The 15,447-nt window shown below is 40.2% G+C and overlaps 1 protein-coding gene across 6 annotated transcripts in view; it reads right to left on the bottom strand.

Moving 5' to 3' along the window:
- LOC137347974 (protein DBF4 homolog A-like) overlaps nucleotides 1-15,447 on the bottom strand; it is a 69,520-nt gene that overhangs the window by 20,727 nt on the left and 33,346 nt on the right. For 4 of the 6 annotated variants that reach the window (XM_068013054.1, XM_068013045.1, XM_068013060.1 and 1 more), the window contains 5 exons: nucleotides 12,379-12,423; nucleotides 9,678-9,747; nucleotides 8,135-8,205; nucleotides 6,811-6,856; nucleotides 5,232-5,277 (listed from right to left, as the gene is read on the bottom strand). In XM_068013054.1, the coding sequence (XP_067869155.1) occupies nucleotides 5,232-5,277; nucleotides 6,811-6,856; nucleotides 8,135-8,205; nucleotides 9,678-9,747; nucleotides 12,379-12,423 (278 nt within the window). The remainder of the gene's footprint in view (nucleotides 1-5,231; nucleotides 5,278-6,810; nucleotides 6,857-8,134; nucleotides 8,206-9,677; nucleotides 9,748-12,378; nucleotides 12,424-15,447) is intronic. The other 2 variants (XM_068013065.1, XM_068013072.1) reach the window with 2 other exon arrangements.

Here is a 15,447-nt window from a genome sequence, read left to right as displayed (position 1 = left end):
AGTCCTCCGGGACCTCACCCGTATTTAAGGATGTTGTAAAGATATCTGTTAAGGCCCCAACTATTTCCTCTCTCGCTTCCCACAGTAACCTGGGATAAATCCCATCCGGACCTCGGAACCTGTCCACCTTAATGCCTTTTAGAATACCCAACACTTCCTCCCTCCTTATGCCGACTTGACCTAGAGTAATCAAACATCTGTTCCTAACATCAACATCCTTCATGTCCCTCTCCTCGGTGAATACCGATGCAAAGTACTCGTTTAGAATCTCACCCATTTTCTCTGACTCCACGCATAACTTTCCTCCTTTGTCCTTGAGTGGGCCAAACCTTTCTCTAGCTCCTTATATATGAATAAAAGGCTTTGGGATTTTCCTTAACCCTGTTTGCTAAAGATATTTCATGACCCCTTTTAGCCCTCTTAATTCCTCGTTTCAGATTGCGCCTACAATCCCGATATTCTTTCAAAGCTTCAAGAACAGCTAAACAGGTTAGGCCTTTATTCATTAGAGTTTAGAAGAATGAGGGGTGCTTGTATTGAAACGTACAAGATTCTGAAGGGGTTTGACAGGGTAGATGTTGAGATGATGTTTCCACTAGTGGGGGAATCTCAAACTGGGGGTATAGTTACAGAATAAGGAGGCGCTCATTTAAAACTGATATGCAAAGGAATTTCTTCTCTCGGAGGGTGGTGAATGTCTAGAATTCTCTACCCCAGAGAGTTGTGGAGGCTAGATCACTGAAAGTATTTAAAGAGGAGGTAGGTAGATTTTTGAAATATCGGGGAGTTGAGGGCTATGGGGAGCTGGCACGAAAGAGGAGTTGAGGTCTGAGGCAGATCAGCCATGGTGTTATTGAATGGTGGCGCAGGCTTGAGGGGCTGACTGGAGAGGCCAAATGGCCTACTCCTCCTCCTAATTCTTATGTTCACAGACTTCCCAAAAGACCATGGGTCAGACTCCCAGACTTACTTGCCAATATCTGGCCTCCTCAGGACAGAGAAAGTTAATGGGGAGATTTAATAAAGGTGCTCAAATTTATGAAGAGCTTTGATAGTTTGTTTCCATTGGCAGGAGGGTCAATAACTAGGAGGATAGTATTAAGACAATGGGCAAAAGAACCAGGAGAGAAGAGAATTTTTTTTCTTGCAACAAGTTATGATGATCTCCAATGCACCGCCTGAAAGACTGGTGGATGATGATTCAATAGCAACTTTCAAAAGGCAATTGAACATATATTTGGAAAAAAGAAAAATTTGCAGGACTTTGAAGCTAAATGGACAGCTCTTTTAAAAAGCTGGCACAGGCATGAGGCCGAATAGCCTCATTCAATGCTGTATTATTCTATCTGCCCAATTTTCACAAAAGAGTAGGCCATTCAGCTCGTTGAGCCTGCTCCACCATTCAATTAGATCATAGCTGATCAACTATCTGAATGCCACTTTCCTGCACTATCCCCATTTCCCTTGACGTCATTAGTGTCCAGAAATCTATCGATTTCTGTCTTGAACATGCTCAATGATTAAGCTGCCACAGCCCACTGGGGTAGAGAATTCCAAAAATTCACCACCCTTTGAGTGAAGACATTCCTCCTCATCGCAGTCTTAAATGGCCTACCCCTTATTCTGAGACTATGTCCCTTGGTTCTAGACTCATCAACTAGGGGGAACATCCAATCTACATCCACCTCATTAGGGCCTGTAAAAATTTTATAAGTTTCAATGAGATCACCTCTCATTCTTCAAAACTCTAGAGAATACAGGCCCAGTTTCCTCAATCTCTATTCGCAGGACAGTCACGTCAATCCAGGGATTAGACTGGTGAACCTCTGTTGCGCTCCCTCTATGGCAAGTATATCCTTCCTGAGATGAGGAGGCTGAAACTGTATACAATACTCCAGGTGCGGTCTCACCATGGCTCTATACAAATGCAGCAAGACTTCTTCACTCCTGTACTCAAAACCCCTTGTGATTAAGGCCAACATACCATTTACCTTCCTAATTGCTTGCTGAACCTGCATACTAGCTTTTAGTGACTCATGCACAAGGACACACTTGGACATCAACACTTCCCAACCTCTGACCATTTAAGAAATATTCTGCATTGCTGTTTTTTCTACCAAAGTGGATAACTTCACACTTATTCACATGATATTCCATCTGCCATGTTTCTTACCCATTTGCTTAATCTGTCCAAGTCCCCTTGAAGCCTCTTTGCATCCTCCTCACAATTACATTCCCACCTAATTTTGTGTCATCAGCAAATTTGGAATTATAATATTTGGTCACCACATCCAAATTATTTATATAGATTGTGAACAGCTGTGGCCCAAGAACTGATCCTTGCGGTGCCCCATTAGTAACAGCCTGCCATCCTGCGAATGACCCATTTATTCCTACTCTCTGCTTTCTGTCTGTTAACCAATTCTCAATCCATAGCTGTATACTACCCCCAATCCCATCTGCTCTAACTTTGCTTACTAACCTCCGATGTGGGACCTGGTCAAAAGCCTTCTGAAAATCCAAATACAACACATGCACTGGCTCTCCTTTATCTATGTGACAAGTAACATCCTCAACAAAACTCCAACAGGTTTGTCAAACATAATTTCCCTTTTATAAATCCATTTGACTCTGCCCAATCATATCATTATTTTCCAAGTGTATAGTTAACACGTGCTTTAGAATAGATTCTAACATTTTCCCTACTAGCGACGTCAAACTAACAGGTCTGTAGCTCCCCGTTTTCTCTCTCCCTTCTTTCTTAAATAGTGAGGCTACATCTGCTACTTTCCAGTCTGAAGGAACCTTTCTAGAATCTATAGAATTTTGAAATATAGCCGCCAATGCACTCACCATCTCTAAAGCCACCTCCTTCAACACTCTGGGATGTAGCTCATCTGAGCCAGGGGATTTATCAACCTTCAACCCAGTTAATTTTTTCTAGTACTACCTCTTTATTAATACCAATTTCTTTCAGTTCCTCATTTTCACAAGTCCCTTGGTTCCAGAGTATTTCAGGGAGATTTTCTGTATCTTCCTCCAAGAAGACAGACACAAAGTAACACAAAGGGCTGGATTTTACATTGGGCAAACGGGAGCAGGCACCAACATTAAAGTTGGTGGCGAACCCGCTTTCCACCTGGCCCAGGGATCCGTACCGCATTTACGGGTCCCCAGGCTTTTAGTATGCCGAGGCGGGACTTCCACCCGCTTGAGGGAGCAAGTCCCGTCTCATTAAGCTGTCAGCCAATCATCGGGCCGGCTGTTCTTAGTCCCAGCAGCGCCACTGGGAGCAGTGGCCACTGCTGGGACTGCAGCCCAGCTGAGAACATGGAGCTGGGACTGAAGGTAAATTGGGGTTTGCCTCGCCATGGGAATCAGTAGCGACCCGGCGAGGCAAGTGTAGTCGTTTGGGAGGAAGTGGGGGGGGGGGGGGGGGCGCGTCTCGGGTCCTGGGGTGGTTGGGGAAGCGGGGATGGCCCTCAACCGGGCACCCTGTGCCCGATTGTCAGCACCCCCCCACACCTCCCCAGTGCGCTGAGAGGCCGCCAGGTATCATTGGGTGGCCTTTCACGTTTACAGGACGTCCACTTGCCCCGGGTAAAATACCCGTGGAGGCGGGCAAAGGCCGTTAATTGGCCAGTGAAAGGCCTTGATCGGCCTGTGGCAGTGGGCCTGTTTCTCAGACGGGGCAGAGGCGGGAGAGGGAGGCCTCCTGCTCAATTTTACGCCACCACCCCCCACCCTCTGGCTCAATGGGGCGGCATAAAATTCCAGCCAAAGACACAACATGCAGGAAAGGGTCAGGCGAAGGGTTTATTTATTTTTCTTTTTACAATCACAATTCCACCTCCAACCCATTACGTTCCTGACCAGCATACTATTAACAGCAGAAATTCAGGCCCTGGATGAGGCGCCCATGACAAAGCAGCTGGGGCCTACTTAAGACTCAAAAAGTCCACATAGGATGTTTCCTACTGCCTGACAGCAGAAACATGGTGGGAGGAGCCAATTATCTGGAAGAGGGCCAGAAAAGTTTAAAAGCTTTACCTCTGAAGGGTCAGCAATGGCTCAGTGGTTAGTAGTCCTGCGTCTAGGTCAGAAGGTTGTGGGTTCAAGTCCCACTCCAGAGACAAAAATATAGGGCAACTCTCCACTGTCACTGATGGCACTACACTGTCAGAGATGCCATCTTTCAGATAAGACATTAAACTGTCTGCTTTCTGAGGTGAACGTAAAAAATCACAAGGCAATACTTTGACGAGCAGGGGAATTATCCCTGGAGTCCGGGACAATATCTATCCCTCAATTAACATCACAAACAGGTTATTCAGTCATTATCACAGCTAGTTTGTGTAGCAAACTCCCTTAAACTGCAATCAGATTACATAAGTGCCTACCCTTCAACAGATACTTCGCTGGCTCTCAAGCACTGTGGGTCATGTCCTGCGGTCGTGAAAGATGCTAAATAAATGCAAGTCTTTCTTTCTTTGAACTACTCATAGGTCAGGAGGAGCAGGAGTGCTCCCATCCATCCTATAAGGATTCCTTGGGCATCCCTAGCTCTGATACCCTTGCCGGATCACAACATAAAAAGGGAATCCCCGGCCTACACCAACCTCTGATCGTACAAAGGGAATTCCAGGCCTCTCCACAATTTCAATGCAATTGCACTGCAGCCCTTTCACCCACTGACTGCTGAGACCATTCTCACGGGCGCACAATGGTGTCCAAATTTCCAGGAAGTTTTATTCAAATGAAGACATGCCTTTAAGATTAGGAGGGTCTCCATGTCCCTGACCAGTCCGGATGTGCCACTCATGACTGCCCATGTGTGCAGACTTCACATTCCTCCCCAATCACATTTCACCCCCCACCGCCTCCCATGAAAAATCAAGGGCTATGATTCTAGATGGTTTTAGGTTAAGTGAATTTAGATAACTTATTTTGGCAATACACAACTTCTTTCAAGTGTATTTCATATATATTTCATTTATTATTAATCTACATATCTGTTGTAGCATTGTTTATTCTGCCTTTAAGAGAACAATTTCTGTTAGAATCTGTTAACACAATATAGAAATTCATTTGATTCTCAAATTCAATTCACTCAGTAAAAACTTTCACCAAACTGAAATTGAAGTTTTAAAGCTACCATCGCCATGCTGACCAACTGCTGAGAACAGTGATTTCATGAAGAACATATTTTAATCTATATACAATTAACTTACCGGCTTATTGCTTCAACTTTGATAAAAGGTTTCTTCAGTCTTCCTGCTTTTTAATTAAACACATTTTAGATGATCAATAACATAAACCCAAAAATGTCAGAAATTATCCTCAAAATGAGTTTAACATTTGAATACTCGTAGACAAAACTAATGAGTTTAAATCAAATTCAATACCACACATTTTTCTACACTCTTTCAACTTAATTTTTTTAATACTTTTTTTTCCCCCCAACATGAGAGCTGTTGTATCAAGTAGCAATTCAGTAACTTCCACCAGTTAAGAAATCTATATATATTGAACTACAAGAAGGAATTAGCACATTAAAATCCACTTGAAGTGTGGTATTCAATCACTAGGTTATCAAACAATTTAAAAATACTAGTGGATCTGCTGGTAAGTCAGATGAGAAATTACTTTAGGTCAAGTGCATACATACCATGTAACGTATGGGTGACCTTAATTACACCAAGTTAGAGTGAGACAATGGTAATGAATGTGATGAAATGCTTTTCAGAATGTATTTAGGACAGGTTCCCAGATCAGTTTGTTTCTAATACAAGGTTTACATTGCTTAGGAGCCAGTTTCAGAAAATGATGTGAAATAAACTGACAGGAATAATTGGATATAATGTGAAGAGAAGGATAAGTCAAGTGTGCTAGGCTGGTTAAAAAAAAAAAAAGAGTTTAGCAAAATAAAAAGGGATCTGGCCCAAATTAACTGAGCAGAAAAGTTAGCAGATAGATCAATAGCAAAGTGCAACCTTTTATGCACAATCACAGCTACTGAAAGTGAGACAGAAATCTGCACAATACAGGTATGATGCCAGTGTAATGCAGGACAGGTAGTACATGCCAGCTTTTAATATATGACTAGCAGTTCTACCATAGTACTGCTCAGAGTTGGAAGGTGCAATGTACTATATAAATAATGGTGTTATTCCATGGAGAGTCATTGATTAATAGTGACTGAATAAGTCAAAATATAGCTTTCTTGGAGATTGCATTTCACAACTCTGTCCATTATTCTGCGAAAACTGTAAATAAGTGGCCTTTATTTTCATACATATTCCTTTACCTTTTTAAAAATAAATTACCATTATTAAAGCTAATTTTACACAGCAAGATGGTTCGCAAGATGCACTACTTGGAGATAGATACCTGGTATTAAACATTATGTAGAGGGTGGGGAGTAGGTGCCATTTAACTGCAGGTGAGATTTACCTACAACACCTTGCCCCCAACATATTTTGCAATCCAGAAGTCCTTGGTCGAAGTTCTTTTACACACTACAATCACCCTGTTCTTGGAGAAACTTCACTGGCTCCCTGATAAGTTCTTTACCTATGATTTCAAACCCTTCTACAGTATGGGCCCATCCCATCTGAGCATTCTTTGCTAACTCTACAGCCAAGCTTTCCCCTTCTGCTCCTTGCATCCTATTCCATTATAGGCTCCCCCTCATTCAGCTCCTACAATTTTGTCTCTAAAACTGCCTCTTCCCTGTCCCCTTCTCTCTCCCTCCTGATAAAGAACTCTATATTTAGCCTTTGCAAGAAATAATTGGTGTAAAATACCTACCTTTTGTTCTATGACTATTAGATTGGACAGTTCGATTGCATTTCTCCTAAACAAAAAGAAAAAATTAGATAAATATAGTACTCCAAAACAAGGCAGCAATTCAAGTATTGTCCAACACCGAATATATTGGACACTTTTGTGTTAACATGGTTTGCCTGCTCTACGTAGTGGGTGGTAAAACCAAAAAGATAAATAAATAGACATACAGTCCCCCACCACTTACACTATCCCTACTTATCCAGGACAGGCACCTATATCAGGCAAGTGGTACTATCAAAAGAATCAATTAAAAAGGTGCCAATTAAACTGTATTTAGTGTGCCAACTATTTTGGGCTGTACAAGCAGCTGTTCGCACCTTAAAGTGCAATTATCTGTCATTAATTTCTTACTGGCACCCCCACTGCTTTCAGTCATCCTCTGTGCTTCTCTAAACCTCCTGTAATTGCAACCATTTCAATCTTAAACCAGAGGTGGACCTGACCAGATCCCCCGTTCAGCTTTACATAGCAGCCTGCCTTAGAACATTATTTCGTACTAGATGCTGTATGTTAAGAGTATACCTCAGTCCAAACATTTTTTTGCACTAAGCAGAGGGAGGGCTTTAAACAAAGCTGTGTGAAAAATGCAGACTTTATATTCATAAAATTATAGCAAGAAACATATAAAAAACTTTTTTCCCTTTCCTTTTAAAAAAGATACCAGTCTGAATTCTTCTGTTTTCCTTGAACATCATCCTTGTGGCTTTCCCGAGGGAAAGAATGCAATTTATTTGCCAATTTGTGGTCTGTTTTGTGCTGGGGCCATTGGACTGGGTTGAGACTTTCCAAACTTATTTCACATAAAATCCTTAAAAGCTGCAGAGAAATCATCATCTTGTTTGGGTTGGCTTTCAGCCCATATCTCGGAACAGTGCAACAGCCCAGAAATTTCCAAGTGGCTCATCTGTACTGCCACCATAGGTGAATACCATGGAGCCTCAGGTTTGTAATATAAAGATGTTCCAATTCATTTGCATATGTCTCATACTGCTGATACCAACAGATCTTGGTGTTTTGATTTTGGATTTAGCCAGCAGTAAAGCAACACTATTGAAAAGAACCTTTTCAAACTCACAAAATTCAACAGTAAATACATACATGTGTAAAAAGACTGAGATGCCTGTGGTTGGGGTTGCAGTTTGGACACCCCAATCTTAAAGCATAGCATTATTATAAAACTGTCAAGTCTGATGCCTTTAGTATGATTATCAACGGAGAAAAAGAACAGAAAATTTTCTCTTCAAGGTTAACAAATCAAGGGTGAAAATTATTGTTATACTCTTACCCCTTTGACAGCACCAACAGACTTTGTGGTTACCAATGCCTCCTTCCTTCTTACAATATAAGCTTTCACATCTAAAAATAATGTTCAAGACCACATTAAAAAGTTCCAAATTTATTTTGGACCAGAAAGATAAAAGCACAAACAAAACTTCAACAGCAAGACTGACAAGATTACAGAAATACTTGTGATCAAGGTATGCATGAAAGGTTCCACTGTATAAAACCAGTTCCATTAGATGCACTTCTTTTAATATAATGAACTCTGGTCAGAATATTGGTATGCTGCAACAAAAATACAGTAGTTTTCCATATGTAGCTGTTGCACTTCATGTACCTGCTTTTAAAAAGTGGGTTAAAGAGAAAAACATAAAATCTTCTCATTCTTTGTGTATGCATGCTTAAATACATCAGCTCCGGTGAAATTTTTATTATGATGAAAGAGTTGTCATGATAATCAGCACACATCTAGCATCAGGAACTTCAAAATCATCTAGTTTGGCTTCAACTGGTTGCAGTATAACTAAACAATTTTATAAGTAAAAGCTGTGCTACAAAATGCTTTCTTAACATAATCCTGGTGAACAAACCTACTTTAATCTGCTTTAATAAATACTGATGCAAATTCTGTGCAGCATTTTTATAATTGTAAAATATATGCAGATTTTCTTTTATTTGCAACAGCTTCATATATTTTCATCTTCAAACTGAATAAAATTGTGTGCTGTGCATAGAATATAATGGATAACAGCATCCTCAACAGGCTTGTTGTTTGTACCTATTGTTGATCAACTTTTTGATTGAGATCCCTTTGAATGCTATCAATCTGCCCTGCGGCCCTCACCTGATCACATAGCATAGTCTCTTTAGCAAATTTTACAAAAGGTACTCCAAGGATTGTAGATTAGAATAAGTATAGCTCCCTGTCAGAAAATACTGTATTAAAAATTGTGTTTCAAGTACTTTTGGTTACATGGATGCAATTGGTCAAAGTTAAAAATGATAGATTTTAATATTACACAGATATTCCTTTTTGTCGTCAAAGTGGATATAATGAAACGGAAGTCCCTTTTCTTGGAAACTTTAGCCGTGGTGATCCACCACCTTCTAGAAACTAAATACTTTGGGCGAAACCCATCATAATTTAAATTATATGACAGCCAGAAAGAGCTAGCTTGATGGACTAAACTACATTTTCTCAGCAAAATCATGTGCCAGCTGTTTTTTTGGCTAGAATAGAAGCATAGGTATTCGTAAAAATAACTGTGCCAAGAATTTAGTCTGTAAATGTGCATACTACATAGTTTGTTCAAGACTTCCGAGATTCATAAAGGGAACATATCAGTAAGCAATAATTTGCCAGCTGAGTTTACAATTCATAATGAATAACTGAATTGAGCATTTAAAAATAGGACAGTTGTGAGATAAACTCACACCAGTAAAGGATGGTTTATCCAGCCAGTCCCCATATCTTGAACAATTTCAAATTGTTGATATGTGGGTTAAGACTTAAAATTCAAACAGTGCAAAAAATAATGAAAACAAACCATCTATGTAAAGTATCCGTACTCCCCAAGCCAGAGCATTCGAGAGGATGCTGTTTCCAGGGACAAATTCCTAATGTGGAGGAGTGGGAGAGAAGGGATGGAATGGATTTGGAAGAAAAAAAGTGCATCAAATTTCCAGTCAAAAATATTTCATGAAACAGTAGCAACATTAGTGAATACAATAATTACTTATTTTAAACATATATTAAATGAGACTCAAAATATTGCCAAGACAATGCCATAAACATTTACTAGATACATGGATCAATAACCTATTTTTAGTGTATGTCACAATCACCTGGTATGGATAAGTGCCCAGACAAGAAACAGACATGAAATGCATCTAAATAATAAATTTCAACTACAAAACATGAAACACATTTTGTTTAAAAAAGACATAGAAAGATCAACTATGAGCAGTTTTTGTTTTGATCCTAATTATTTGCTGCACAACAGATCTCCCAGTAGAACACATGTCTGAATGACAGTAATGATGAAAGAAAGCAGTGTGGGGGCAGTGAAGTTAATGGAGGGGAGAAAGAAGGAATAGGAAGGGGGAGAAAGAAATGTAAGGTTGAAGTGATGTTTTAATATGAATGAGGAAGGAGAGTGCTTTTATTAACCTATCAGTTGTGATAGTCTCGCCTCTGAGTTAGATGGCTGTGGGTTCAAGCCCCACATAATCTAGGCTGACACTTCAATGCTGCACTGCCAGAGGAGACATTAGACTGAGGCCCTGACTGCCCTCTTAGGTGAATATAAAAGATCCCATAGCACTATTCAAAGAAGAGCAAACAAATTCTTCCTGGTATCCTGACCAACATATTTCCTTCAACCATCATCACGAAAATAGATTTGATAGTTACTACCTCATTGTTTGTGGGACCTTGCTGCGCTCTAATGTTGCTATCACATTTCCTACAATACAACAATGACTGCTTTTGAAAAAGTACTTTGCTGGCTGTAAAGCACTTTGAGATGTCCAGGGGTTATGAAAGATGCTATATAAATGCAAGTCTTTTTTTCTTTAACTCATGAGAAGTGGGGAAGGTGGAAAAGACTGCCAGGCTGAAATGAACAATGAGCAATATCAATGTAAACTGGGAAGGTTTGAAGACAGCATCTCTGTGAAAGGATGAGGAGCTGCATAGGTTGCATTTTTGTGCGGGTGACTACTGAGATAGCATTTCAGCAATTGATCTGTTTAAAATCCAAATGTTTTTCCTTTAAGATTCAAATTTTGAAATGTAAATGTACTTAATACGAAGCAGAATGTATAATTTCTAACATAAAAACTACTTTCCGCAGGAACATGTTTTGATACAAAGTGCACCAATTTTCTTCCTGTAACATCTCAATTCTTTTTCATGCTTTCACGTATTACTTTTTCTTTTCTTCCCCCCCACCCCCCCCAATCAATAGATGTGTATGGTGGTTGCGAATACCTACAGCTTAAGTTCCAAAGTCAGGGTAACTAGTCCCCATCACTTAAAATGGCCACATTTAAAAAGGCACTCATTTATATCAGCCAAAAATTGATGACATTTAGCCATTTGCATTACCCTCAGTGTCAATATAAAGACCAGAGATATCTGATCATACTAAGATTGGTACCTTTTTCTGATCTATTATGAAACTGTCAATGCCAAGAGGAAAATCTTACTGTATGAATCCTGCTACGGGTTTCTGAACATTTTAACTGTCCTCTTTTGCTACCACATTCTACCTGCCAGCATGTACAGCAGTCAAATTGCATTCGCACAAATGGGCCCACTATAAGTGGTGGAAACTGTACTCATTTTCTAGGTCTTATGCTTATAATCAGGGGTGTTCTAGGATTCAGTTTTTGGGGCTCTGTGCCAGCCATTTTGAAACTGTTTCATCTTTAATATTCTTCTAGAATGTCATGCATGCTGCTGGTTTAGTTATTAGTTTAGTTTAGAGATACAGCACTGAAACAGGCCCTTCAGCCCACCGAGTCTGTGCCGACCATCAACCATCCATTTATACTAATCCTACACTAATTCCATATTCCTACCACATCCCCACCTGTCCCCTATATTTCCCTACCACCTACCTATACTAGGGGCAATTTATAATGGCCAATTTACCTACCAACCTGCAAGTCTTTGGCATGTGGGAGGAAACCGTAGCACCCGGAGGAAACCCACGCAGACACAGGGAGAACTTGCAAACTCCACACAGGCAGTACCCAGAATTGAACCCGGGTCGCTGGAGCTGTGAGGCTGCGGTGCTAACCACTGCGCCACTGTGCCGCCCTCAATTATTTAAATTTTTAATTGCACCCATTACTGTTTCAACTTTACATTAAACTTAATTTCTTCCAACTTGAGATATTGTGATCAGTGATTCAAACAATTTCTAGTCATTTTCTTGTTTGTTTTAGCACATCCCTTAAACAAGACTGACTTCTTTACATTGGGTTTCACTTTGTCTTCTAGTATTGCAGACAGTGGTACAGAGCTGAATTATGGCAACACATTTAAAAAGCAGCTGTAGTAGCTGTAAAACATTAGCTAAAATTAAGCAGGTGTGATTACTTGCCTGAAATAAAACTAGCGTTCATTCAAAACTCACTACTTGTTTTAACATTTAGTTTCAAATTAAATCACATCTAGCCTTAAAATATAATTAAAATCTCCTGTTTCATTTGTACATGTTTTATTGATCAACCACTTACCTGTTCCCTAATAACCTTTTTGACTAAACTTTTTCCTCTGCTTATCTGTTAATTAAAAAAAATAAAATCAACATTTTTGGAGGCATAGGAGCTTGCATTTTTGATGACCCAGTAAGAAACAGTCAGCTTCAAATGGATTAAAACAAAACATTAATTATTTTTATGGCTGGTTTAAAATCATACTGTTACGACAGAAGTGTACCGTCTTTGCTAGTTCCACTTCTCCGCAGCGCACAATACATATTTAAATGTTTACCCAGTTAGCTATGACGTCAATTATATACTCTACTCTTTATCCCAGAATAAAATACATCAACCAGGTTTCTTTGATAAACTGATAATTTTGTTGTCTATTAAACAAGACTTATCCAATAATGAAGCAAAGCATTAACAGATTGAAATATGAAAGCTCCCTTTTAAAACACCCCACACACACACAGAAAAAATAAAGACATTTTCTCTGCAGAGCTTGGTTTCCAAAAAAGACAAAAAAAATTTTTGGCCAAGTACTTGCTAATTCTTGAAAAAAAGATACGGAAGGATGTCAGTTGCCCCTTTTGGTCTAGCGTTCGGGTATATGGAGACGGGTCACTGGGATCTTTTCTGGAGCAGTTCGTTCTGGAAATGTCAATAAGTAATTTGGTAGGCCTTCCAGGAGAAATGCAGCACCAGGGTTTTCCGTTATCACAAAGAATACGCAGGGTTTCTCAGCGACAGGTGGAAAGAGGACCTGACACACTGGACCTCTCAGGGTTTCTTAGAGAAGAGCATGAGCTAGGGTTTTATTCCTTGGCGATTGATTTTCAACTGCTTTGCAAACACTGTCCACACCCCAACTGAACCAAAACAATATGTCAGAAGCGAAACCACAAACAACCAGTCAGAAACTCCAGACCCTCATAAATCTTAACATGTCACTTCTCTGTAAACATCTTCCCGAGGTCGCCAAGGTTTCTGTTGTTTACTTATTGTAAGGCATCCAACAAGGGCTGATTTCAAACACAACATCTCAGTGTCCTTTCTGTGAACTGTCAACAACAAAACAAAGTCCAGCAGCTATGAAATCTTCAGCCTTCCAAAATCAAATTATTTCCACCACTTAAATGAGTCCTCAAAAACTTTTAAATAGAAGATACTGGCTTGGATTTTGATGTAAAAATAATGGCGAGGCTATCAGCAATCACAGAATAAATAAGAGTAAATTGCACAGCAACTTCCAAAGACCACACATGGAGTAGAAAAATATGGAAATCAGAACAGTGTTGTCCGAGTTGCCCTGTAACTTCGGAAGCTGTGAGATAATATCGCACCAAGAAACTCTGCACTGAAATACATGGTAGGGCATGAAAGTTGCAGTAATTAAGCGATACCCACTAATTCACCGAAAAAACTTGGGTGTTTCCCATTCTAGTGTAAGTAAATTTTTTTTATTAATGCCGTAATAAGTCTTAATTATTGCCAAACAACCTCTCCAGTAATTAGAATTAACTTATACAAATGTGGAGTCTCATTCCTTCAAGTTTTAATTAGTGCTGGAGATTTTATAAATAAAAATGTAATCTGTAACTTTTTCTGTGTGTGTTATCTCTCAATCCCATATTTCTTTCCCTGTATATGATTTGGCAATGAATTAACTATTCTAATTTGCACTTCCTGTTTCAGACCCTGCGTGCCTCATTAAGAATTCTTCAAATCTGATTTGTTAAGGAGATACACAGTTGCTTGCCTTGTTCTAATCACTGCACCTTCCAGTGCAAAAGCCCATTGAAAATCTGTGGGCAAGCATAAGCCTAACGAATGGTTGTGCCATTCATTTGCCACTCACCGCAAAATCCGGGAAAAGCCCAGACTTTCCTTCCCCCTTTTATGAACTAAAGCATAACTCCACTTTAACTATTCCAAGTTTTGATATTTCACTTACCATTCTAGGATGATGACATTTCTTAATTGATCAACCACAAATAAATTAAATTAGAATTACACTAAACATATTGTCATGCATGGAAGGAGCCGTGAAGAAATGAACAATGAATTGGAGGAATTACAAAAATAAAAAGCCAGCTGTTAAACTAAACCACAAGAACATGGACATTTGTACCACAGACAAAATGGAGTAGCAGTCATGTGACCCCCCTCCTGTATCGGAAATCAACAAACCTGACTGTAAAGACGAAATTCATTAACTGTGTCTGAATAGCTCTGGGGAAAACCCACTGAAATTGAAAGGAGCACCATTGCATATTGATGACTCCTACCTACATGAACGAACCTACCTAACAAAGGACTCTGGAAACAAGCTGACTCACAGCCCAAAACAAAGTGAATAGGTGTGAAGTTGGTTGGCATCCTTCCATCTAAGAAATATGATGAACACACAGCAAACAATCCATTTAAGTGGGGTGTCTTCTGTGAAGGCCGATCCTCGGGAGGCAGGTTCTGCCATAAATGCTGCACGTGAAGCTGCCAAGTGACATTTCACAGCTCCAGCGACCCGGGTTCAATTCTGGGTACTGCCTGTGTGGAGTTTGCAAGTTCTCCCCGTGTCTGCGTGGGTTTTCGCCGGGTGCTCCGGTTTCCTCCCACCACCAAAAGACTTGCAGGTTGATAGGTAAATTGGCCATTATAAATTGCCCGTAGTATCGGTAGGTGGTAGGGGAATAGAGGGACAGGTGGGGATGTGGTAGGAATATGGGATCAGTGTAGGATTAGTAGAAATGGGTGGTTGATAGTCGGCACAGACTCGGTGGGCCGAAGGGCCTGTTTCAGTGCTGTATCTCTAAATAAAAATAAAATGAAGTGATGCTGTGAGTTGTTGTTTTCACATTGGTGCCTATTACTAAGTTGCTGTAGCAACTGGTCATCGTGGTAGTGCACACCAGTCCACAGGATGTGTTGCCATTTCCCTCTTTCACCAGCTACTGACTCCCAAATGCGATCGTACACATTTAGGGCCTTCATGTCACACTTGCAAGCATCCTTGAAGCGGAGCTTTGGGCGCCCAATGGTCGTCTGCTCCCCGCTACCTCACCATACTGAAGGACCTTGGTTATGCGACCTTCTTCCATCCTG

This window comes from Heterodontus francisci, chromosome 2 (assembly GCF_036365525.1).
Source record: "Heterodontus francisci isolate sHetFra1 chromosome 2, sHetFra1.hap1, whole genome shotgun sequence".
NCBI lineage: Eukaryota > Metazoa > Chordata > Chondrichthyes > Heterodontiformes > Heterodontidae > Heterodontus > Heterodontus francisci.
This window is presented reverse-complemented; position numbering and strand designations above follow the sequence as displayed.